This window comes from Lipotes vexillifer, unplaced genomic scaffold (genome assembly GCF_000442215.2).
Source record: "Lipotes vexillifer unplaced genomic scaffold, Lipotes_vexillifer_v1.1 scaffold776, whole genome shotgun sequence".
Classification (NCBI taxonomy): domain Eukaryota; kingdom Metazoa; phylum Chordata; class Mammalia; order Artiodactyla; family Lipotidae; genus Lipotes; species Lipotes vexillifer.
The window spans coordinates 1779588-1806543 of NW_006777292.1; the positions used below are offsets into that span (position 1 = coordinate 1779588).

General features: G+C 40.5%; 1 protein-coding gene across 4 annotated transcripts in view; it reads right to left on the reverse strand.

Moving 5' to 3' along the window:
- LTBP1 (latent transforming growth factor beta binding protein 1) overlaps positions 1 to 26956 on the reverse strand; it is a 437031-nt gene that overhangs the window by 237144 nt on the left and 172931 nt on the right. For 2 of the 4 annotated variants that reach the window (XM_007450949.1, XM_007450948.1), the window contains exon 1: positions 26676 to 26898. In XM_007450949.1, the coding sequence (XP_007451011.1) occupies positions 26676 to 26898 (223 nt within the window). Of the gene's footprint in view, positions 1 to 26675; positions 26911 to 26956 lie in introns of those variants that run through there. The other 2 variants (XM_007450947.1, XM_007450950.1) reach the window with 2 other exon arrangements.

Genomic DNA, 26956 nt, shown 5'->3' on the forward strand with positions numbered 1-26956 from the left:
GTGACCGCCTGGAGGGGTGGGATAGGGAGGGTGGGAGGGAGGGAGACACGAGAGGGAAGAGATATGGGAACATGTGTACATGTATAACTGATTCACTTTGCTATAAAGCAGAAACTAACACACCATTGTAAAGCAATTATAATCCATTCAAGATAAAAAAAAAAAAAAAAAAAAGAATCAGGGTTATAGAGTAGGAGAGAGGGAAGAAGAGGAGACAGGAAGGGAAGACGCATTGATTTCTGGTGTTTAAGAGTTACTGCCAGGGGACTTCAGTTTATATTTTAAATTCCAGGAAGTCGAAGTGTTCTGGGTAATACGTGTGAATCACTGGAAAGAAATCTTTCATTTTCTGGCTAGAAGGTGTCTCCTTTGATAACCACAATGTCCATGAATCATCGGTACTTTATTACTCGACTTTCCCTAAATGAGCTAAGAAAATGTCACTCAGGATCCCTCTAGGAATTAGCTAGGGAAAAGCGTCTCAGACCTGAGCTCATCTGAAATTTCCTCTCTCGGTTTCTTCTCTGGGTTAATTCCAGAAAGTGGTAAAGAACTGGGGCATCCAGTCTTTACCAAGCCCTGCAGAAGGTGCTATGGGCGGGGAGTAGCCTTCTGTGGCTGGGACTGGAGGACCCGCCTGCCAATGCCCCGGGATGTTCCTTCTGCATGACTACTTGGTATTTTTAATTCTTCATCCCTGGATATCTGAATTTGGTATTCTACACATCACTCTGTCTAAAGTTTACACAGCATAGTCTACTCATTCTTTGGTTGAGCAAAGGTTCATAGTGATTGAGGAATACTGTCTTATTTATGTTTTTTTGAGTATGGTCAGTCTATCTTTGCCCAATTACCCAGTGACTCTCACCCTCACCTTATTTGGGTGGGAATGGGGTGGGGAGGGAGTGGCTGGAGCAGAATCCCTCTCCGATACTCCACTCTTGTACATTCAAGCTGAGTTAGAAATCGCCACACAGGGGCAATGGCCAACAAAGAGGCCACTTTACGAAATCTCCAGATATAATAACCTTACAAAAACAATCTCATTTGGCAATGCAATGGGAATCACAAGGCAGGGTATGAATCTGAACTCTGCCACTAGCCGTGACCTTAAGGTCATCCCCTTCCCTCTCTGGGCCTCAATTTTCTGATGTGTAAAATGAAAAGGGTGAACTAGATGTTCTCTAAGCCACTCCCAGTGCTAAGGGTCTGGCATTCACTTCACGAAACAAATCCCCACAGATTTCCGAAAAATGATGACCCCTCATGAGCACAGGATTATTTGGCACAATCATACGATCATAAATTTTGACTTTTCAGAAACACACTAACGGTAAATAACACCTGTGAAATGTCAGTTTCCTTCCTTCCCTGTTTACCGTCTTCACAGCTCTTCATTTCCATACATGTATTAGCCACGTGATAATTCTATTTGCACTAATGACATCTTAAATAAAACCAAACAGTAAGTCTCTGGAATCTAACACCTTTGATGTTTGACTTACAAATTTTTCAGCATCTGTAATTTTAAAGTTAAATTATATATTTCAAAGTCCAAGTACTTCAGGAGGGAGGGAAATCAACGTGTGCTTTCCAGGCATGCCCTGAGTCCAAATTTTAAAAATCTGCTCTTTAGTCACCAATGGAGTGACTATCAACTGTGTAAAAATCTGCCATTTGCAGAACTGTGAAGTGTTTAAATTCTTTATGGAAACCCCAAATAGTAAATTAAATGAGATCAAAGTTCTTTAGATTCTCCTAAAGTTAAAGCTATATATAGGAGAAAATAATTTCTTTGTATTAGACTTGAAACTGCAGCTAAATGATGTAAGATTAAAGTACCAGGCAATGCCATTAATTTGTGATGTTTGGTCACTTTCAACGTACACAAGTTATTCAATATATATTGGTTACTTTTGTTAATGCCAATCTCTTATATGTTGCAATATGTTTAAATATGTTCAGTGTTGTAGTTTAATGAATTGCATTTTGATGTAATCAAATGTATGTGGTGTCATAATCAAGCAATTAATAAGAAAACTAATACCTGATTATATGGACATCATAAAGCATTTTTTTAAAAAAATACCATGCTCCATATTTAACCCTCACAACAACTCTATGGGTGGGTATTAATCCCTCCCGTTCTAGAGATGAGGGAAGTCAGACTCACACACGGATGTGACAGAGCTCAGGCCAAGACGGATGACTGACTGAATGACTTGAGTCAGATGCAATTAACTGAAGTATTCTCAACCAGCGGTGACTTTGCCCACAGGAGCATTTGCCAACAATTGGAGACATTTTTAGTTGTCACAACTTGGGCGCAGGGTGGGGGTGGGAATGCTACTTGAATCTTCTGTGTAGTGACCAGGATGCTGCTAAACATCCTACAATGCATAGGACAGTCCCTTGAAACAAAGAATTTTCCAGCCCAAATGGGAATAATGCTAAGGTTGAGAAACCCTATTTTAGACACATAAGGAGACTCATTCTCATGCACAAGTAAAATACAAATGAGAACTCTTATCAGAATTGCAGAGTTCAAAATGCTTAATAAACTATATTGCAAAGAGTATGATGAAACAAACATCTCTACTGGGAGATGCAAATTAGGGTTCTAAATCCTAATTTCTCAGTATTGGGAATGTAAATGATTCAGCTTTTATAGCAGATGATTTGGTAAGTATCTGTTAAAATTAAATCAGAACATACCCTTTGATGCAGCAATTTTGCTTCTAATAATTTATCCTCAGATAATCACACATGTGTACTAAGAATTTATTATTCACTGCAGTTTGGATGATAACAGAAAAAGTTGCAAAGGCAAATGCTAAACAATACAGTCTAGTTAAATACATTATAGTGTATGCCAGCATGGAATAATATGCAGTCATCAAAAAGAACAAGGCAGATTTGTTGGTGCCGATATGAACTGCCAGGTGAACAAAGCATAGTGAAATATACTAAATAAAAGATTCTAGCAGTTTCAAGGTTATATGCTCCCACACTCAAATTCAAGAAGAACCCTCAAGAAATGGGTAAGAGTATTTGCCCCTACTGAAATGAGGACTTCATTTTCACTTGAGTAGGCCTGCTTGTGCCTTTTAAGTTTTGTACCATGTATTACCTAATCAAAAAAGCTAATTATACATATTTTTTAATGTAGATGCCATACAAATCGACTGTTTAAAAAATATGTCTTCAGGTCTTTTAACTAATTTTAGTATGAGTTAAAAGACTGTCAGGAAAAAGAGGAACATTAACGTGGGGCAAAACTGAAGACGAATAAAGAGATTCTTGACATCGGTACACAGGAACTCTGCTGAGTTCTGGGAAAACCAGTGAGAGTAGTATCCTGGGAGTGCAAAAGTAAGGACCTGGCAGAGAGCTCCTTGTGACAGGGGCTGCAAATAAACACCCTGACCTCTCTCCCGCTCCACCCGCCAATCTCCTGAAGGGAAAGGGAGCTCACTGATGCCTCTAGGGGTGCAGAGCAGGCTGGACTTCCAGCACAGGCAACTATTAAACTCTGTATTTTGACTGTTGCAGAACACTTGTGCATCTGGCTTTTTCTTTAATTCCACAGGAAGAAAAAACTTCAAGGAGCTGTTAATCCAAGTAAATTGAGATAACCCGGGGAATTGGCAAGAGATAAATGAACTCAAACATGTGCCAGACAGAAAAGCTACCTCTTCAATTACAATAAAAACTATGTTCCTTAAGTTTAAAATTAGGTTTTCACTTTATCTTCCTTGTAAGGTGATTTAAACCCTTATAGCTCCTATTTTTAATCCTAAACCACACATTTGTTATAGTTTGCAGAAGGGGTCCAGCACATTCTAAGGCATGCAGGCCTTCATTTCAGTGCTCACCACCAAAAATGAAAAAAAGAAAAAAAATTAGCTCTTTATAAACTGAGTGGCCGAACCCACATCAACTCCATCCTTGCATCTCACTCCATACAAGCTGTGCTTCCTTCAAGCCACCATGGAGGCATTCTGTTTCTGGCCAAACTCTTCTCAGCACTCTGATCTAAATGACTAGGCAAGAAAAATACAGAGTTATTTGTAAGTCTGTCAAATGTTTCAGGCCTCCAGTATTCTGATCAAGCTTGTCAGACCGACGACACATCACCACACAATATATTACTAAACTTGTATAAAATCATCCTTTGATTTAAACTGGAGCCAAAAAAGTACAAAGGGAACACACTGTACATGCTGGGAAATCATAGTAAATACTTTCAGAATAAAACATACTAAAGATAGCTTACTTCCATTTACACTTCTAAAACCATTCTCCTAAAAGGGCTTTATATTAGACAGGATAATAGCATTTTAGGGCTGTAAAAGATCTTGAACATTTACTCCTTAAACTCCTCCTTTTCCAGATGAAAAACTTAAGACTTAAAAATGAGTCTTGTCCAAATGGCAGGACCGGGACTAGAACTCAGGTCTCCCAGAAGATTCACAATTAATATCAGCTATAGATAACACTGTAATTAAACGCCTAACTTGCTAAGTGGAAATCCCAGTTTTTAAAAAGCTACCACAACAAACCAATTCAAAATTGGGCAAACGACTAGAATAAATATTTCTCCAAATAAGATATGCAAAAGGGTGATAAGCCCATCAGAAGAGGTTCAACATCATTAGTAATTAGGGAATCACAAATCAAAACCACAATGACATGGACATATATACACTACCAAACGTAACATAGACAGCTAGTGGGAAGCAGCTGCACAGCACAGGGAGATCAGCTCGGTGCTTTGTGACCACCTAGAGGGGAGGGATAGGGAGGGTGGGAGGGAGGGAGATGCAAGAGGGAGGAGATATGGGAACATATGTATATGTATAACTGATTCACTTTGTTATAAAGCAGAAACTAACACACCATTGTAAAGCAATTATACTCTAATAAAAATGTTAAAAAAAATAAAACAGTATTTAAGAATACTCATGGTAAATAAAAATTTGTAATGCCCCAAAATCTTACAGTTCAAATGAGAAAGTTTCTTCATAAATGCAGCCATTCCAAAAATTTACATGACAACACCAATAAAGAGTTGTAAAGATGAACAATACTTTACATGTTGTCAATAATCAAGTATAATTTTTATCAACCCTGGTAAAGAAAGGACTTAATTATGTTTCTCTTTTCTCTGTAGAAAATGATATTGCAGAATTGTCACGAATCATGCAACCAAAATGTAGGTTAAAAGGTATCACAGGGCTTCCCTGGTGGCGCAGTGGTTGACAGTCCGCCTGCCGATGCAGGGGACACGGGTTCGTGCCCCGGTCCGGGAAGATCCTACATGCCGTGGAGCGGCTGGGCCCGTGAGCCATGGCCGCTGAGCCTGTGTGCCCGGAGCCTGTGCTCTGCAACGGGAGAGGCCACAACAGTGAGAGGCCCGCATACCGGAAAAAAAACAACAACAACAAACAAAAACAAACAAACAAAAAGGTATCACAGAGATGTGTTGAGCATTTAAATAATAAAAAATAGTGTGTTATTTTTCTGGAAAAAAAAAAACCCACAATAAGATACTACTTCATACCCACTAGGATCCTCTTACCAAAGGGGGGAAAAAAGGAAGTACTGGTGAGGACACAGAAATTAGAACCCTAGTGCACTGCTGGCAGCAATGGGAAATGGTGCTGCCACTGTGGAAAACAGTTTGACAATTCCTCAAAAAGTAAACAGAATTACCATATGATCCAGCAATTCCATTTCTAGATATAGACCTCAAAGAAATGAAAGCCAGGCTTCCAACAGCACTTGTACACCCATGTTCATAGCAGTCTTATTCACAGTACATGGAAACAACTTAAATGTCCGCCAACAGATGAATAAATAAACAAAAGGTAGCATATACATAAAACGAAGAATTATTCAGCCTTAAAAAAGGAATTCTGACACACACCACAACATAGAGGAATCCTGAAAACATTACGCAAAGTGAAATAAGACAGACACAAAAAGACAAATGTTGTATGATTCCACTTATATGAAATACCCAGAATAGGCAAATTTATAGACAGAAAACAGAACAGAGGTTATCAGGGACCAAGGAGGGAGAGGGATGGGGAGTTATTGTTGAATGGGTACTGAGTCTCTGCAAAAATGAAAAGTTCTGGAAATGGATAGTGGTCATGGCTGTACATCGTTGTCAATGTACTCAATGCCTCTGGAGTATACACTTAAGAATGGTTAAAATGGTAAATGTTATATTTTACCACAACTAAAGAAAAGATACAACAGAAAAAAATCAGCCACGTGAATTATATGTTTGGGATCTTATGAAGATAAGCAATAAAATATATCACCGCTATATTGATGGAATTAAGAACAGGCATTTCGGAGACTTCCGGGAAGATGGCGGAAGAGTAAGACGCAGAGATCACCTTCCTCCCCACAGATACACCAGAAATACATCTACACGTGGAACAACTCCTACAGAACAACTACTGAACGCTGGCAGAAGACCTCAGACCTCCCAAAAGGCAAAAACAAACCCACGTACCTGGGTAGGGAAAAAGAAAAAAGAACAAACAGAGACAAAAGGATAGGGACGGGTCCTGCACGGGAGCTGTGAAGGAGGAAAAGTGTCCACACACTAGGAAGCCCCTTCGCGGGCGGAGACTGCGGGTGGCGGAGGCGGAAACTTCGGAGCCACGGAGGAGAGCGCGGCAACAGGGGTGCGGAGGGCAAAGCAGACAGATTCCCGCACAGAGGATCAGGGCCGACCGGCACTCACCTGCCCGAGAGGCTTGTCTGCTCCCCCGCCGGAGCGGGCGGGGCTTCGGTCACAGCTCAGGGAGAGGACTGGGGTTGGCGGCGTGAACACAGCCTGCAGGGGGTTAGTGCGCCACGGCTGGCCGGGAGGGAGTCCGGGGAAAAGTCTGGACCTGCCGAAGAGGCAAGAGACTTTTTCTTCCCTCTTTATTTCCTGGTGCACGAGGAGAGAGGATTAAGAGCGCTGCTTAAAGGAGCTCCAGAGACGGGCGCGAGCCGCGGCTAACAGCGCGGACCCCAGAGACAGACATGAGACACTAAAGCTGCTGCTGGCACCACCAAGAAGCCAGTGTGCGAGCACAGGTCACTATCCACACCCCCTTTCTGGGAAGCCTGTGCAGCCCGCCACTGCCAGGGTCCCGGGATCCAGGGACAACTCCCCCGGGAGAACGCACAGCGTGCCTCAGGCTGGTGCAACGTCACGCTGGCCTCTGCCACCGCAGGCTCGCCCTGCACTCCCTGACCCTCCCTACCCCCAGCCTGAGTGAGCCAAAGCCTCCGAATCAGCGGCTCCTTAAACCCCGTCCTATCTGAGCGAAGAACAGACGCCCTCCAGCGACCCAAAGCTGAGTCCCTGGGAGCTGTGAGAACAAAGAAGAGAAAGGGAAATCTCTCCCAGCAGCCTCAGAAGCAGCGGATTAAAGCTCCACAATCAACTTGATGTACCCTGCATCTGTGGAATACAAGAATAGACAACGAATCATCCCAAATTAAGGAGGTGGACTTTGAGAGCAAGATTTATTATTATTTCCCCTTTTCCTTTTCTTGTGTGTATGTGTATGCTTCTGTGTGAGATTTTGTCTGTATAGCTTTGCTTCCACCATTTGTCCGAGGGTTCTATCTGTCCGTCTTTTGTTTCTTTTTCTTAATAATTACTTTTTATTTTAATAACCTTATTTTATTTTACTTTATCTTCGTTCTTTCTTTCCTTCCTTCCCTCCTTTAGACAACGAATCATCCCAAATTGAGGAGGTGGACTTTGAGAGCAAGTTTTATGATTTTTTTCCTCTTTTTCTGAGTGTGTATGTGTATGCTTCTGTGTGAGATTTTGTCTGTATAGCTTTGCTTCCACCATTTGTTCCAGGTTTCTATCCATCCGTTTCTTTGTTTTTTGTTTTTATTTTCCTCCAAATAATAATTTTTTTAATGACTTTATTATATCTTATCTTACTTTGTTTTACTTTATCTTCTTTCTTTTTTCCCTTCCTTCCCTCCTTCCTTCCTTGCTCCCTCCCTCCCTCCCTCCTTTCTTTCTTTCCTTCTACTTCTACTAATTCTTTCTTTCTACTTTTCCTCCCTTTTCTTCTGAGCCGTGTGGAGGAAAGGTTCTTGGTGCTGCAGCCAGGAGTCAGTGCTGTGCCTCTGAGGTGGGAGAGCCAACTTCAGGACACTAGTCCACAGGAGGCCTCCCAGCTGCAAATAATATCAAATGGCGAAAATCTCCCAGAGATCTCCATCTAAACGCCAGCACCCAGCTTCACTCAACGACCAGCAAGCTACAGTGCTGGACATCCTATGCCAAACAACTAGCAAGACAGGAACACAACGCCACCCATTAGCAGAGAGGCTGCCCAAAATCATAGTAAGTCTACAGAGACCCCAAAACACACCAGCAGATGTGGACCTGCCCACCAGAAAGACAAGATCCAGCCTCATCCACCAGAACACAGGCACTAGTCCCCTCCACCAGGAAGCCTACACAACCACTGAACCAACCTTAGCCACTGGGGACAGACACCAAAAACAACAGGAACTACGAACCTTCAGCCTGCAAAAAGGACCCCCAAACACAGTAAGATAAGCAAAATGAAAAGACAGAAAAACACACAGCAGATGAAGCAGCAAGATAAAAACACACCAAACCTAACAAATGAAGAGGAAATAGGCAGTCTACCTGAAAAAGAATTCAGAATAACGATAGTAAAGATGATCCAAAATCTTGGAAATAGAATAGAGATAATGCAAGAAACATTTAACAAGGACCTAGAAGAACTAAAGATGAAACAAACAAGGATGAACAACACAATAAATGAAATGAAAAATACTCTAGCTGGGATCAAAAGCAGAATAACTGAGGCAGAAGAATGGATAAGTGACCTGGAAGATAAAATAGTGGAAATAACTAATGCAGAGCAGAATAAAGAAAAAAGAATGAAAAGAACTGAGGACAGTCTCAGAGACCTCTGGGACAACATTAAACGCACCAACATTCGAATTATAGGGGTTCCAGAAGAAGAAGAGAAAAAGAAAGGGACTGAGAAAATATTTGAAGAGATTATAGTTGAAAACTTCCCTAATATGGGAAAGGAAATAGTTAATCAAGTCCAGGAAGCACAGAGAGTCCCATACAGGATAAATCCAAGGAGAAATACGCCAAGACACATATTAATCAAACTGTCAAAAACTAAATACAAAGAAAGCATATTAAAAGCAGCAAGGGAAAAACAACAAATAACACACAAGGGAATCCCCATAAGGTTAACAGCTGATCTCTCAGCAGAAACTCTACAAGCCAGAAGGGAGTGGCAGGACATACTGAAAGTGATGAAGGAGAAAAACCTGCAACCAAGATTACTCTACCCAGCAAGGATCTCATTCAGATTTGATGGAGAAATTAAAACCTTTACAGACAAGCAAAAGCTGAGAGAGTTCAGCACCACCAAACCAGCTTTACAACAAATGCTAAAGGAACTTCTCTAGACAAAAACACAAGAGAAGGAAAAGTCCTATAATAACGAACCCAAAACAATTTAGAAAATGGGAATAGGAACATACATATCGATAATTACCTTAAATGTAAATGGACTAAATGCTCCCACCAAAAGACACAGATTGGCTGAATGGATACAAAAACAAGACCCATATATATGCTGTCTACAAGAGACCCACTTCAGACCTAGAGACACATACAGACTGAAAGTAAGGGGATGGAAAAAGATATTCCATGCAAATGGAAACCAAAAGAAAGCTGGAGTAGCAATTCTCATATCAGACAAAATAGACTTTAAAATAAGGACTATCAGAAGAGACAAAGAAGGACACTACATAATGATTAAGGGATCGATCCAAGAAGAAGATATAACAATTGTAAATATTTATGCACCCAACATAGGAGCACCTCAATACATAAGGCAAAAACTAGCAGCCATAAAAGGGGAAATCGACAGTAACACATTCATAGTAGGGGACTTCAACACCCCACTTTCACCAATGGACAGATCATCCAAAATGAAAATAAATAAGGAAACACAAGCTTTAAATGATACATTAAACAAGATGGACTTAATTGATATTTATAGGACACTCCATCCAAAAACAACAGAATACACATTTTTCTCAAGTGCTCATGGAACATTCTCCAGGATAGATCATATCTTGGGTCACAAATCAAGCCTTGGTAAATTTAAGAAAATTGAAATTGTATCAAGTATCTTTTCCGACCACAACGCCATGAGACTAGATATCAATTATAGGAAAAGATCTGTAAAAAATACAAACACATGGAGGCTAAACAATACACTACTTAATAACGAAGTGATCACTGAAGAAATCAAAGAGGAAATTAAAAAATACCTAGAAACAAATGACAATGGAGATACAACGACCCAAAACCTATGGGATGCAGCAAAAGCAGTTCTAAGAGGGAAGTTTATAGCAATACAAGCCCACCTTAAGAAGCAGGAAACATCTCGAATAAACAACCTAACCTTGCACCTCAAGCAATTAGAGAAAGAAGAACAAAAAAACCCCAGAGTTAGCAGAAGGAAAGAAATCATAAAAATCAGATCAGAAATAAATGAAAAAGAAATGAAGGAAACAATAGCAAAGATCAATAAAACTAAAAGCTGGTTCTTTGAGAAGATAAACAAAATTGATAAACCATTAGCCAGACTCATCAAGAAAAAAAGGGAGAAGACTCAAATCAATAGAATTAGAAATGAAAAAGGAGAAGTAACAACTGACACTGCAGAAATAAAAAAAATCATGAGGGATTACTACAAGCAACTCTATGCCAATAAAATGGACAATCTGGAAGAAATGGACAAATTCTTAGAAATGCACAAACTGCCAAGACTGAATCAGGAAGAAATAGAAAATATGAACAGACCAATCACAAGCACTGAAATTGAAACTGTGATTAAAAATCTTCCAACAAACAAAAGCCCAGGACCAGATGGCTTCACAGGCGAATTCTATCAAACATTTAGAGAAGAGCTAACACCTATCCTTCTCAAACTCTTCCAAAATATAGCAGAGGGAGGAACACTCCCAAACTCATTCTACGAGGCCACCATCACCTTGATACCAAAACCAGACAAGGATGTCACAAAGAAAGAAAACTACAGGCCAATATCACTGATGAACATAGATGCAAAAATCCTCAACAAAATACTAGCAAACAGAATCCAACAGCACATTAAAAGGATCATACACCATGATCAAGTGGGGTTTATTCCAGGAATGCAAGGATTCTTCAATATACGCAAATCTATCAATGTGATAAACCATATTAACAAATTGAAGGAGAAAAACCATATGATCATCTCAATAGATGCAGAGAAAGCTTTTGACAAAATTCAACACCCATTTATGATAAAAACCCTGCAGAAAGTAGGTGTAGAGGGAACTTTCCTCAATATAATAAAGGCCGTATATGACAAGCCCACAGCCAACATCATCCTCAATGGCGAAAAACTGAAAGCATTTCCACTAAGGTCAGGAACAAGACAAGGTTGCCCACTCTCACCACTCTTATTCAACATAGTTTTGGAAGTTTTAGCCACAGCAATCAGAGAAGAAAAGGAAATAAAAGGAATCCAAATCGGAAAAGAAGAAGTAAAGCTGTCACTGTTTGCAGATGACATGATACTATACATAGAGAATCCTAAAGATGCTACCAGAAAACTACTAGAGCTAATCAATGAATTTGGTAAAGTAGCAGGATACAAAATTAATGCACAGAAATCTCTGGCATTCCTATACACTAATGATGAAAAATCTGAAAGTGAAATCAAGAAAACACTCCCATTTACCATTGCAACAAAAAGAATAAAATATCTAGGAATAAACCTACCTAAGGAGACAAAAGACCTGTATGCAGAAAATTATAAGACACTGATGAAAGAAATTAAAGATGATACAAATAGATGGAGAGATATACCATGTTCTTGGATTGGAAGAATCAACATTGTGAAAATGACTCTACTACCCAAAGCAATCTACAGATTCAATGCAATCCCTATCAAACTACCACTGGCATTTTTCACAGAACTAGAACAAAAAATTTCACAATTTGTATGGAAACACAAAAGACCCCGAATAGCCAAAGCAATCTTGAGAACGAAAAACGGAGCTGGAGGAATCAGGCTCCCTGACTTCAGACTATACTACAAAGCTACAGTAATCAAGACAGTATGGTACTGGCACAAAAACAGAAATATAGATCAATGGAACAGGATAGAAAGCCCAGAGATAAACCCACGCACATATGGTCACCTTATCTTTGATAAAGGAGGCAGGAATGTACAGTGGAGAAAGGACAGCCTCTTCAATAAGTGGTGCTGGGAAAACTGGACAGGTACATGTAAAAGTATGAGATTAGATCACTCCCTAACACCATACACAAAAATAAGCTCAAAATGGATTAAAGACCTAAATGTAAGGCCAGAAACTATCAAACTCTTAGAGGAAAACATAGGCAGGACACTCTATGACATAAATCACAGCAAGGTGCTTTTTGACCCACCTCCTAGAGAAACGGCAATAAAAACAAAAATAAACAAATGGGACCTAATGAAACTTAAAACGTTTTGCACAGCAAAGGAAACCATAAACAAGACCAAAAGACAACCCTCAGAATGGGAGAAAATATTTGCAAATGAAGCAACTGACAAAAGATTAATCTCCAAAATTTATAAGCAGCTCATGCAGCTTAATAACAAAAAAAAAACCCAATCCAAAAATGGGCAGAAGACCTAAATAGACATTTCTCCAAAGAAGATATACAGATTGCCAACAAACACATGAAAGAATGCTCAACATCACTAATCATTAGAGAAATGCAAATCAAAACTACAATGAGATATCATCTCACACCAGTCAGAATGGCCATCATCAAAAAATCTAGAAACAGTAAATGCTGCTGAGGGTGTGGAGAAAAGGGAACCCTCTTACACTGTTGATGGGAATGTAAATTGATACAGCCACTGTGGAGAACAGTATGGAGGTTCCTTAAAAAACTACAAATAGAACTACCATACGACCCAGCAATCCCACTACTAGGCATATACCCTGAGAAAACCATAATTCAAAAAGAAGCATGTAGCAAAATGTTCATTGCAGCTCTATTTACAATAGCCCGGAGATGGAAACAACCTAAGTGTCCATCATCGGATGAATGGATAAAGAAGATGTGGCACATATATACAATGGAATATTACTCAGCTATAAAAAGAAACAAAATCGAGCTATTTGTAATGAGGTGGATAGACCTAGAGTTTGTCATACAGAGTGAAGCAAGTCAGAAAGAGAGAGACAAATACCATATGCTAACACATATATATGGAATTTAAAGAAAAAAAATGTCATGAAGAACCTAGGGGTGAAACAGGAATAAAGACACAGACTTACTAGAGAATGGACTTGAGGATATGGGGAGGGGGAAGGGTAAACTGTGACAAAGCGAGAGAGAGGCATGGACATATATACACTACGAAAAGTACGGTAGATAGCTAGTGGGAAGCAGCCGCATAGCCCAGGGAGATCAGCTCGGTGCTTTGTGACTGCCTGGAGGAGTGGGATAGGGAGGATGGGAGGGAGGGAGACGCAAGCGGGAAGAGATATGGGAACATATGTATATATATAACTGATTCATTTTGTTATGAAGCTGAAACTAACATACCATTGTAAAGCAATTATACTCCAATAAAGCTGTTAAAATAAAAAATAAAAAAAAAAAAAGAACAGGCATTTCATTTAAGTGAAAAAGCAGCAAAGAATCAACTGTGAAAATTCCAAGTTTCCCGGGCAAGACGACCAAAACATAACAGAAGGGCTTCCCTGGTGGCGCAGTGGTTTGGAGTCTGCCTGCCGATGCAGGGGACACGGGTTCGTACCCCGGTCTGGGAAGATCCCACGTGCCACGGAGCGGCTGGGCCCGTGAGCCATGGCCGCTGGGCCTGCGCGTCCGGAGTCTGTGCTCCGCAGCGGGAGAGGCCACAGCAGTGATAGGCCCGCGTACCGCAAAAAAAACAAACAAAAACATAACAGAAAACTGCTATAAGAGGTTATAGGCAGGTGAAGGCAACGTCTTTACTCGCTCCCTAGTGCTCTTGATGCGTCCAAAAGTGAGCTCTTGAAAAAAGTGATATCTACTTCATTGTCCAGCTAACCTAGTGTGTTTTGGCCATGGAAGTTTTTCCTTTTTCAACAAGTTAAATAATATGTCAGACTTTTAATGCTTGGACAGCTTTTTTTTTTCAAACTTGGCAACACGACCCTTCAAAAGGCATATGTAAAGACGTCTGGGTTAGAAATAACAAACCTGTACCCTCCCAAGGTGCTGTGTTTATTTGAACATGTGATGATGCTATCGTTCAAATAAACACACTTGGCTTTCTTTCCTTTCCCAACAGCCATAGCACAGACACTTTGCAAACAGGTATCCACAGTAGCAATGGTTAGTGTTGACAAGTGGTTTCTATTATACAATCACTTCTGAGATGTGCTTTTTAAAAAAAATGCCTCCTGTGCTAAGTGTTTTCCCATTTGTTATTTCTTCAGTTTCTAAAGAATCCTCATAATAAAGGCCAATCAATCCTACTTGTTGAGTCATCCTGAGATATCCCAAACCATCTTGATCCTTGCACCCTCTAAAATCCAAGGAGATCTCATATAAACAGTCAAATGCAAATCAAGCCTACAGAAGCCAGGGTCCAGTTTATTAGGGAACACACGTATGAGGAGGGCTGAAAGAGCTGTAACTTTGAGGCCCAGAATCATCACAAACAGAATATATTTGTGTCAAAATGCTGGAGGTTTTACCTAGAGAACTACCTGGAGATTTAAGAGGGAGGGGTTCACCAGGGCCCCAGACAAAACTACCAGAGTGTGGGGTCCAAGATGTTGTCCAATGGGGAAAAAGGCGATGCTTACAGCAGAGCTTCTTAACTTTGGCACTGTTGACGCTTGGGGCCAATAATTCTTCGTTGTGGGGACTGTCCTATGCACTGTAGGCTTCTTAGCGGCATTTCTGGTCTCTACCCATTACATGCCAGGATACCTCCCCAGCCCAGTTTGGACAACCAAAAACGTCTCGTAACCCTGTAAAATGTCTCTCCTGGGAAGCCAAACTTCTCCTGGTGGAGAACCATTAGACAAACTCAACTTTCCCCTTCCTATCTGCATTATGGGTGCGAACCAGATATTTCAGAGGAAGAAAGGAAACTGAGGGAGCCCCCAGCTAAGGCTATGCCTGCTGGATGTACCTAAAATAAGAGGATCTCAGAGACAAAGACACAGAACCCATGTGTCAGTAGACGACACTGGAAAGAGGAAGAGGCCACACTGAAGGAAATATGGCAGGCTTTTGGTGGCACAAAGAAAGGGGAGTTTCAGCTCTACTGTCCCAGCTAATAAATTCATGTTGACCATTGCCCATTAATTCAACTTCTCTACAGTGTTGAAAGTGCTCTCAAGCACCATGATCATAAGTCAAAATCCAGGCACTGTGGATAGGAAAGTTCAGAATAGAGATCTTACGTTATCAGAAAGGACAATGGCTTATGACACGTTTAGTCAACTTGATGTCATTCAAAGGTACCTTCTCTGAAAGACTAACCTAAAATACTTTCAAAATGCTTAATGCTGGGCTTCCCTGGTGGCGCAATGGCTGAGAGTCCACCTGCCGATGCAGAGGACACGGGTTCAAGCCCTGGTCTGGGAAGATCCCACATGCCACGGAGCAACTAGGCCCGTGAGCCACAACTACTGAGCCTGAGCTTCTGGAACCTGTGCTCCAAAACAAGAGAGGCCGCGATAGTGAGAGGCCCGCGCACCACGATGAAGAGTGGCCCCCGCTTGCCACAACTAGAGAAAGCCCTCGCACAGAAACGAAGACCCAACACAGCCACAAATAAATAAATTAATTAATTAATAAACTCCTACCCCAACATCTTAAAAAAATAAATAAAAATTAAAAAAAAAAGCTTAATGCTAATGATTGTCCCACCTCCCCACCATAAACATTTTTACACAGGTGAATCCACTCCTCCGTCCAGAGGCTTCATTAAGTCACCACCAATCTCTAACAAAATGGACAACTGGCTACAATTCTGCTTCTGTGAGCGATGAAAACTCCCATTCGAAATGATCAAAAAGGACAAAAATGGCACATCCAGTGGGGACATGCAGAGCAAGACAGGCTGTAAAGACACCAGAGGCCTCCAACTTGAGCCCTGTCCACAGCTGCCTGGGATATGTCAGTTTGACTCAGCACTGACTTCTCATAAAGGCTTGTTATTTGTGAATGAAGATGAAAGGAACCATTCACCAGCCACCACCAAATGTTAGGTTTTCTTGTCTTAGATTTTGTTTTGAGGGAGGAGAGAACAGGACCTGATTTAAATCAGACCCTGACTTAGCCGCTGTGATTGCTGCATACCCAAATATTCAAACTCAGCCACCATTGGAGATCAGATTTCAAATAACCAGCTAAAATAGAGCCCAGAACTGTTGAATCCTAACCCAATTTCTAGGATAGACTATTAGGCAAATTGGGCACTATTAGTCCCTGGTGCAGTATGTTTCTAAGAGTTAATTTCCTTAAATGAGATCCCTCAGAATTCTAAGGTTTTCAAGTAACTGCCAGGTAAAAAGAAGAAATACTTCTTCTGGCAGAAAATGGTCTATAATATGATGAAGTTTGACAGAAGGAAAATGATAATTACTGTATGAACAGCACAGTCAGGAGTCTTTTACCAAATAAGGTTATGATTTCTGCAATGAGTGTATTTCAATGAAAGAATATTTTCAGCCTGAAGAGCCTAGCTTCTTTTTCAAAAATGGTTGAATAAATTTTGTTTAATACTAATGCATCTATTTATCAAGTACACAACTTTGGCATGAACATTATTTTTTTTCTTTTCCATACAGCATGATGGTTTTCCGGGCACATTATAGGACTCTCAGATGTTTCTAATTACCCTGTGTGTACACCCAATAAAACAGCTGGCTTAAGATGTTATTAATACCACAAAAAGATCCAAAGGACTCATAAATCACCCTTCCTTTAGAAAGGGACAATGCAGTGGCAAAAAGTGACATATTTTAATCTTGCTAAATAGACTTAAGTATGTTCTAGTTCACTTTCCTAATTTGCCAGGAAAAGGGCAGTGATCTGCTTTCCTCACTGCAAAGGATTTTAATGTCAAGTTTCCCTTTTACCTCTTCTAGGGAAAATTTGATGAAAATCAGGCTGAGTTTTTATACTAGGAAAGCTTAGAAAGTCCCCATAATCCAGAACAAATTTTTATTGAATCTGATGGGCATCTGAAGTTTGGTCTCAGAGTGAAGAAATCTCTCATTACTGCATAAAGTTCTTTCTTTTTTTCCACCAAATCTTACAAAAAGCCAACACTGCAGTCATGCCAGGTTTTCAGTAATTATTGCATGAGTCTAAATTCAAGATAATGGAGTCAAGCAGTAAGCCATTCCTTAAACCCATACCCTTCAACTCAACAGAAAATTGAGTTTTAATAAGTGCATCAGTGAGAGCATTACATTAAATTGGCAATAGAAAGGCATCTGGCTCATCTCGTTTTCTTTGTGATATAACTTTGGGAAATAAATCACAAACAAACTTCCTCACTAACTTCATCCTTCCCCATTTGGTAGTTATTTTATTTTCCTGGACTGCATAGGCTGAAGAGGACTGTGTAGCTGCCCTCAAAAACATTTTCACATCATCTGTGATGTTAGTTCCAAGAGGTTTTTCCAACAATATACAAATTCATTATTCCTCCTCCACTTGGAAAAATTATATATACCTGAATATGACAAGCTGGTACAAATGTTCGACTTTTAGACAACAGATACAAAACTGAGCCCAACTCGTAAGCCAATAAATGCTGCAGGTATATACTATATCACATAAATATGACTTCAATATCTATTTTAAGTCCAGCAGCATCTTTAATTTGACTCCAACCTAGGAGTCCAGAGGTAAATGACACAAACGACGGCCAAGTGAACAGCACAAAGCAGGATCAAATGTTATAATCCTACATCTCTGGGGGTGCCCCATCTCTTCAAGATGATTACTTTTCCTCCTGACCATAGCTTTTGGTTCCAAAGCTTGCTACATTGTTTAAATGCTCTCACCCTTGCCAGCAGGCTTGGCAACACGCAAGAGCTTCCTGGGTAAGCAAATGAACCCCTCAAGGAGGTGGTACATGATCCGAGGCAGAGGTGGGCACAGTGTTGGTAGGTTGTCTCTGCCATGTGATGATGGTAACTGACAATACTTTGTGGGTAGTCTAACCCGCCCAGAGCAAGCCTACATGTAAGTAAAGAGCCTCCTGTGCACTAGTGGAGTTGGTACTAGTAGAGCACCAACACGGAGGAGTACTAGAAACATCCTCCTGTGTCCTTCTTGATGCTACTGTGCTATAGGGATCAGTAAACAAAGGAACCACCGTCTCTGTGTGACACAGGTAGCACACCCTATCCAAGAAAGGGAAGTACTCTCCCCCAGTTCACAGGAGGTAGGGTTTGCTAATTAAGAGCAGGATTGGTTATTTTCAGAAGTAGAGAAAGATCTTCAAGGCAATCCAAGGGACCCACATACACCACCAGCCTGCTGCTTCTCGTGAGCCCCAGAACAGTTCTACAGGAAGGTCAAGGCATTATCGGATTCATTTTACCAGCATGGAATCAAAGAGGTTCAATCACCAGCCCAGGGTCTTGGGACCAGTCAGTAATATACCTGAGCTAGACCACCGAGTGTCAATTGGCATGATAATGACTAGAGGCAAAATAGGAAAAAAAAAAAAAAAAAAGCACAGACAGAAGTGTTTGAAATGGAACTTGAGGTTGTTCCTTAAAAGACTGTCAGTATTTAGATAGACGCAGCATGGGGAGAAGGAATGCTGTGCAGTGGGAAACTGTACTAAAGGTATGGAAATCTAACTGCACTTTGCCCTGAGTAGAAAGAACACTGCAGTCAGTGTTAAAAATGTAAAATCCAAACTCCAAGCACAGTGTTACAAAGGTGCCCTTTTTCATGCATCTTGCAGATACTGGAATGCGTTCTTTCCTGTGACCCCAAGCCCTGTAGAGACTTCTCAGATGATTATTCTGCTCCTGCGATTTCAGCTGCCCAAGAAGTCATGAAGAAGCTGTGCTGGGCAGGTGTGTACATGCCACCCTCACCTGGGCACCTGCAGAGACAATGTACTCTGTCAACCAGAATGAGTTAAGCATCTCCCAAGTGAGGCACTACACCAGCGCTGGGGATAACAACATGAAGCAGACAGGGCCCTGTCCCCAGTCTGGAGCACAGTGGAAGAAACAGGCATGGCAACAAGTAAGGGAAGTGAGGCCCTGTAGCCTGAGTGGTGCTTGGCTGACTCTTGCAGAAGCAGTGGGTGATGCCCAGGCAGACTGGGTGGGGGAGCACACCCCCCAGGCAGAGGCATCAGTGTGAACAGAGGCACAGAAGGCTTGGAGCACTGGGGGACCTTGGCACCCCTAGAGGCTCAGTTTGACAGAAGCAGAGAGAAAGGGGCACAGCCAGGGAGCCAGGCGGCAGCTGATCCTGGAGGGGCCCCGTGTGCTATGCTAAGCAGTCTGGAGTTTTCCAAAGATCATTCCACATGCTCAAGCTGACAGACTAGGAAAGAACACATGCTTTGTGACATTGTGTTGCAGACTCCAAGGAATTTTGAAAGGTCATTTATCCTAGGCTAGCCTAGCAAGACTCCTTTAAAAAGTCCCATCCACCCCCATGATACAGGCCAGACATAGCTTAAAAGCAGCAATCGATCACACATGACTTTCTCACAGAGCCAGCAGACTGCTGAACCCTCTTTTCCCTAAGTTTTTTTTTTTAACCTGTTCTGACTACAGACATACTTTCTATACTACCCACTCTGATGTCCGTCACTTTCCCGGCTTCGGGGATCCTCATACTACCCACTCTGATGTCCGTCACTTTCCCGGCTTCGGGAATCTTCATCTTCAGTCAGATGAAGATTCCTGAAGCCGGGAAAGTGAGGGGCATCAGAAGATTTCTCCCAATTTTGGCTTTTAGGGTCAACCTACTGCTCTTCCTTGGTCCGACCAACCCCTGGAACTACCTTCCCATGAAGCTCCCTTCCACTCACTACCCTCCCCCTAACACACACACACCACACACACACACACGCCCTCATAAACAGAACGGATTTTATTTCCCTTACTTAAAAGCTCCAGCCAAAAATCATGTCATCTGTCTTATACAAAATAATGTTGAAGAAAGAAGTGACACAGCTTTTTTGGTAATTTGTTTCTACATCTAAGACCCTATCCTTTTTTTTTTTTATTATAAATAACCAAGATTCCTTGTGCAATAATTCCAGGACCATTTTTCCACCCAGGGGACAAGACTTGCTTGGCTCTATCCTCTGTACATGAGGCTTTTTATCTAAAGATATTATTAAATATGATTCCCTGATACCATACACATCACTAAAACCTAACCCAAAATGACATTTGGAAGAGTATGAATAAATGCTTCTCACCCCAGCCTTTGGAGAGGCTCTACAGTTGAAATAAAATAACAAACACAGTCAAAGAGTTAGATTATTAAGTGTGTGATGTTCCCTCCACGAGCTCATCACTCACACTTCATTTAAGTCTCTGCTTACGTAGCATCTAACCAGAGAGCCCTTCCTAACATGCCCGAAATAGTGATCCATACCTCCCACCAACACTCCCCATGATCTCCCCTCTCTCAACTTTTTATTTCTTCATGACATCTATCACTACCTGATATTATATCATATATAATGTTTCTGACAGTATATTTTTGATAGTGTACATCTGACAGTAATGTACACCCTTTTGTAGTTTTTAAAAATTTCGGTCAAATACATGTGATGTAAAATTTACCATCTTAACCATTTCTAGGTGTACAGTTCAGTGGTGTTAAGTATTATATATTCATATACTCTCTCGAATGTTACCTTCAAAACTGAAATTCGGTACTCACGAAATAATTCCTTATTTCCCCCCTTCCACCAACACCAGCAACTACCATTCTCTTTCTCTAAGAATCTGACTATTCTAGATATTTCATAAGTGGAATCACAGTATTTGTCTTCTCGTGACTGGCTCATTTCCCTCAACGTAATGTCCTAAAGGTTCATATATTATTGATATATAGCCACATGATTTTAATATAGCAGGAGAGCAAGGACTTTGCCTATTTTATTCATTGCTATATATTCCTAAAGCTTAAACCAATCCCTGGCACAGAGTAGGTATGTTAGATGAATAACGTTCCCAATACCTGCCTTTTAAGGGTGCTTCACAACTGAAATAAAGGCAGTGCTCTACATTATGACATTTACTCAGTATTAGAAGATAATTTTATGAGGCTAAATATATTTTGGAGTAGAGTAGTTGCACAAGTTCGTAAGCATTCTAACTTGCCCAAATGAAAGGCAACCATCTTCTTAGTATTGTATTGGCTAATCTTTAAAAAACATAAAACCTGTACAATGTGTTAAGGGGAAAATATATGCACCAGTTCAAAGAGTGACATGTTGCCTTTCATTGGTTTCTGTGCTGGATAAACACCAAGGGATCCAAACAATGATAAGAAGGTGAAGGACTCAGTGTCTGAACTAAGCTGCTCCCCAAAAAGTCTCAATGCTTCTCCCGACTGAGCAGTGATGTTGGTTTATTTTATGCCTCATTGAGAGTGAATTTTTTTCCATCCTTATGAGGAGAACCTACCTAATGAGTGTCGCATCAAGGATGCTTCCATTCCACCCCAAAACACTGTAGTATTGAGTTGGTTTTCTGACATACATGGGGAGATTCCCAGTGTAGGGCAGCAAAGGAACCTCACAATAGGTGAAAGCAGCTAGAGGTTGTCATCATTACTATGGGCTGTTCAGAGCTTATTTAGACTATTAGATCACTAGTTTCCTGCCTAAAAAACTGAGAAACCTTCCCTCTCTCTTTTTCAGAATGATAAATATCAATGTCCCCTTTTCAGAGAACTTCTTTAGTAAGTTCTGAAAGAGTAAAAGCCAAATTCCTAAGCTTGAAATTCAAGGTGCTCCACAGCCGTGCCCCAGCCTACCTTCCCAGACTTGCCATCCAGGATCACTGCCTTTCATGCTTTCACCAGTAAATGCAACTCCTCTCAATTTCCACAAACCACCTTGTGCCTGCATGTCTCCATGCCTCATTCAAATGGGTAAATTCTTCCTTCCCTTATCAACTTTACCTCTCCCTTCCCATCCATCTTTATTTTGGAACGTATCATTGTGTCAAGTTGCACTGCCCCCATCAGTCTGCCGTCAGACAACCTACTCCTACTATGAGCCAACATGTTTAGCAGCTGGGGAGAGCACAAAGAACAGAAAAGTCACATGCCATCCCTTCTCTCTCAAAGTGTTCTTCCTCAGCGAGAAGTGGAATCTCCTCTTCTGAGGTCCTGCTATGAGCTTTCTACCTTAAATGAGGGTTATTTACATACACTCCTCATCTACTCCTCAAAGCATAAGCTCTTCAAGGGCAGCTTTACGATTTTCTTGTCCTGCAAAATCTAGCACAATGTTGTCTACATAATCACTTAACACGTGGTCATAGCAGGCAACACAGGAAGAGAAGAGGTTTTTAGACTCTGGAATAAGAAAACCTGACTTAAAGTCACCTTTGAGCAAACCACTAAAGCCTTGGTACTCACATCTATAAAATATGGATACTACCATTTACCTCTCTCAGGGGAAGCAAGCACCAAATGAAACACCATGGGACCATAGTTTTTAAATTCTCAAATACTTTTTATCAGTATTCAACTGGTGCTAATGGAACATGAGTCCCTCATAACTCCTCAGAGAAAGCAGCATCACATAAACCAAATGTGTTAGCTTTGCAATTGTGATTGCCTTTCAGTCTCTCTCTCTCTACAAGTAAGATATGCCAAGCAACAGTATTATTTTATTTGAAATATTCTACTTGTGGCAACAGAGAATTCCTATGTTCTTCTTATTAGAGAAACTTATAACTCCGAAAGCAACAACTTAAAAGTCCCAGGAGGTCATCTTCATTATACCCCCATGAAATGCAAAGAAGCCATTAAAACCGGGGATATGTTTCCATTTTGTAAAAAGGCAAAGGCAGGAAAGTGCAAGGAGGCAAAGGTCAGAATGCCACAACAAAAGTGGTATTTAGAGTTTGCTTTACAGAAAATTCCCCTTAATGTAAATATTCTGTTATATCATGTCAGCATCACATTCACAAAAATGAGTTTCTCTTAGAATCTCAGAGTACTTCCCTTGGACATCATCTTCATTCAGGCCTCACTTTTAGAGTCACATTAAGTAGAAGTTAAGGTTATGTCTCCCACTGAATTCCCGGGAAAAGAGAGTACATGCTTACTTGTCACAAGAAATGCACCTGCCTCTCACATCTGACCAGCCCAGACTCACAGTCACCAGAGACCAGAAAGAAAAAACAGAAGCAGCACAAAAAAGGGAGGAAGGAACCTATGTCACCCCTGTGCCTACTAAACCCACCACCTACCTATTATCACCTGCATTGCGTGGATGAGTGACCTGAACCTGGAAAGGACAGTGAGCCAGGTAAGCACGACCAATGGACATGAAGAAGCCAGCATTGGAGCCCAGGGCTATTTGACTCCCGGTTGCTAATTCTCTTTTATACCATCTGGCCTTCCCAGAAAACCCAACTCCCTCAGGTTCTTCCCTTACTTGTCCCTCCTACACATCACAGTCAGAACCCAGAGAGTTAAAGAGGACACAAGGAGACCTGGGCTCTAGTCCCAGCTAACTGAATTGCTGTGTAATGAAGGGAGACTCACTTAAGCCAGTGTACCGCAGTTTCCTTGTCCAAAAAATGGTGACAATAATACCCATTCTACCTCTTTCAAAATAACTGGACATCACCATGGAAATGTTAAAAATTATTTCTGCTCTTCTGATCATCAAAATGGATTATTTAATTAAGGTGCCTTAACTATGAAATCTATATGGTTTTCCCTGTATTATTTTGACTCCTTGGGGCAGGGGTCAGCAAACGCTGGCACTAGAGTCAAATTCAGCCCACTGACTGTTTTTGTAATGCAGCCACACCCTTCCCGTACCTACCATCTCTGGCTGTTGTCAGGATACCACACAGGGTTGAGTGCTTGTGACGCACACTGTATGGGCTGCAAAGTCTAAAGTATTTACTATCTGGCCCCTTAAAGTTTACCAGCCCCCACCTTTTAGTAGCCTTAAATATCAGAGGCTAAAGAGTAGCTGACAGGTTACAATACATTTTGAATTGTCCTCGAAGTACTATTTTCCATGTAACACATCTTATTTGTCGAAAGGTTTAACATATTGTAAATATAGTGAGAAAAAATCAATTAGAAAACCACTTCCTGTAAGTAATAAAATTATATTAAACCAGTAAATCCCCAGAAGATATCTTACATGCCTAAAAATGAATTTTGAAATTCTCTGTATTTCTAGAGAATCATAATCTCTAAATTCTACAGAATTACCATCTTCAGTAAAATCATTTTTAAAACTTGTCTGTCAGATTACCCTATATTTGAATTGAAGTACAGAAGAGAAATAGCTCAGGATATAAATGAAACAATTCCCATGATTTCCAATGTGAAACTATTCATTACTATGCCCTCTCCCTTTTACTATTATTTTTTTTTAATTAAACTACTTTGCCAATCCTTTTGTGGCAGAGTTTTAGTGCCAGTTTTGAGATTTTTTGGTAAATAGTTGTGTCCCATTTTGTATTTTGAACAGGCTGTGTGTATCCTGTTCCTAAACAACTGCTCTAATGCCAGAGAGGAAAGTGTGCAGCATGTTTTAACAAGAAGACTTCCTCTGCTTCTCAAAGCCTTCAAATATTTAGTTTCGAAGTGAATACACTGTAAGCCAAAAAATTACCACCCACCCAATTACTCTGTCATTCCTACTGTAAAGGTTTATGAAAAATGCCAAAAGGAAGAGGAGCAGACATTATCGATGATGATGGAGGAAGAAAAGCAATGAGAGTAAGGAAGGCCAACAAGGGAAGTAAAAATGGGAATAAGCCATTTAGCCCATAATAACCTAACTGGGAATTGCTTTTTCTCTTCCTCGTCTATAGCCCTGTAAAATAGCTGAAAAACAATTTGGCTTATTACTGATAAAAAGTCCTAGGATTTTAGAGATGGACTGAATTTTAGACATCACTAAATATAAGCCATTTATTTTATGGATGAGAAACACTAAGGTCCAGAAATATTAACTGTCGCACCCTGTGGATTAGCTAGTTACTGGCAGGACCAGGACCAGAATCTAGTTTCCTGATCATCAGTTTAACACACTTCCCATTAGACTCAGCATTCTGTCCTGCTAAAGCATAATGTGCCATTTGGCACCTAACAGTTAAATTCTTCTAAAAAAAATATGCCTGAAGTACCCCTATCATAGCCAGGAAATTAACAATACCCCTTTAAATAGAATCTATGGGCACATGTTTTTTCCAAGTATAGACTATCAAGAGCAGTGCTTTGACCTCAAAAGAAACCGGAGTCACAGTAAAACAGTAGAATAATCAAAGAGCTAATAAGGACTTCAAACTGCCTCCTTGTATTTTGTCTTGATGGAAATCAGTTTGAAACAGACACCCCCCGCCACCCCCTAGACACATGCTCTCAAGACTAAACAGCAATATTCCATAAAAAGACCAGATCTAGCCAGTGTTATTATCTGTCTGACATTTGGGTTATTCTTGTGAGTAACTCATAAAGTATCGTGGGTGTCTGTGATTATTTGAGTACACATGGCAAACCATAATTGGTCAAAAAATAATAAAAGACATTTTTCTGTGACAAAAATACCATATTGCATGACAACATGGCAGTGTGACAGCATTCAGTGGTCCGCAATACTTTCTCCATTTACAAAGTAGTAAAAAAGAAACAAGAATTTAAAAGTAAAAAGCCTTTTTGCAGTAACTACCATAGTTCATATTTAAATTATGAAAGATTAAAAGGCTTTAAGTGCTGACAGTAATCCACTAGCATATCTTTTCCCAAATCCATGTCATATATCAACTTATAATTTAGCCTTTTGATACACAGCAGAAACGTGGCAAAAGATGCAAGTCTGTATCCCTTTCTACAACTGAAATACAGATTTTTGACAATTTTTAGAAACTTTTTAGAACCTGGCTATGTATGACATAAAAGTTTAAATTTAATCACTATCCTCCAAATTTTATAACATGAATCAAATCTAACATAAATTCTACTTATCACTGAGCAGATAAAATTTGAAATTCATCAATGCAAGCTGTACATTAGGGTCTTAATTTAAAGCCTCTTCCCTTCTGTCCTACTGATACCTCCCCATCACCACAAGGCTGTATACATGATAAACAATTAGGGGCAATACTCTCCTTGCCATTTCTCTCAGAAACCAAACACCAAGTTAAACATTATTCCGAAAGTAATTTAAAGGATCTCGTGAAAGCAGCATATGCGTACTCAAAGACAGAAACCCATTCAAGCAGAGAGCAGTGTGAATGGAGGGGGTGTCTAAATGCTACGATCTCAACTCTAGTCGGTAAGGACAGTTAGAACTCACCCACTCGGAAGTTCGTGGCTGTCAGGGTGTCGGCAGCGTGACCGTTCTCACTAATAAGAGTGGTGGTGTTCCCCTTCTCACAGCTGTTCTGACAGCTGCCCTTGGTGCAGGTCACTTTACAGATGCTCGGAGTAAAGACCACCTTGATGCGGCCAGTGTGGTTACTCACTAGGAGTGGAGGCAGGGAGAAAAAGAACAACAAACACATCAGCTTAGTATCCATGAACTTGCCTTGGAAGGTTAAAAAAAAAAAAAAAAAAAAAAAAAAAAAAAAAAAAAAA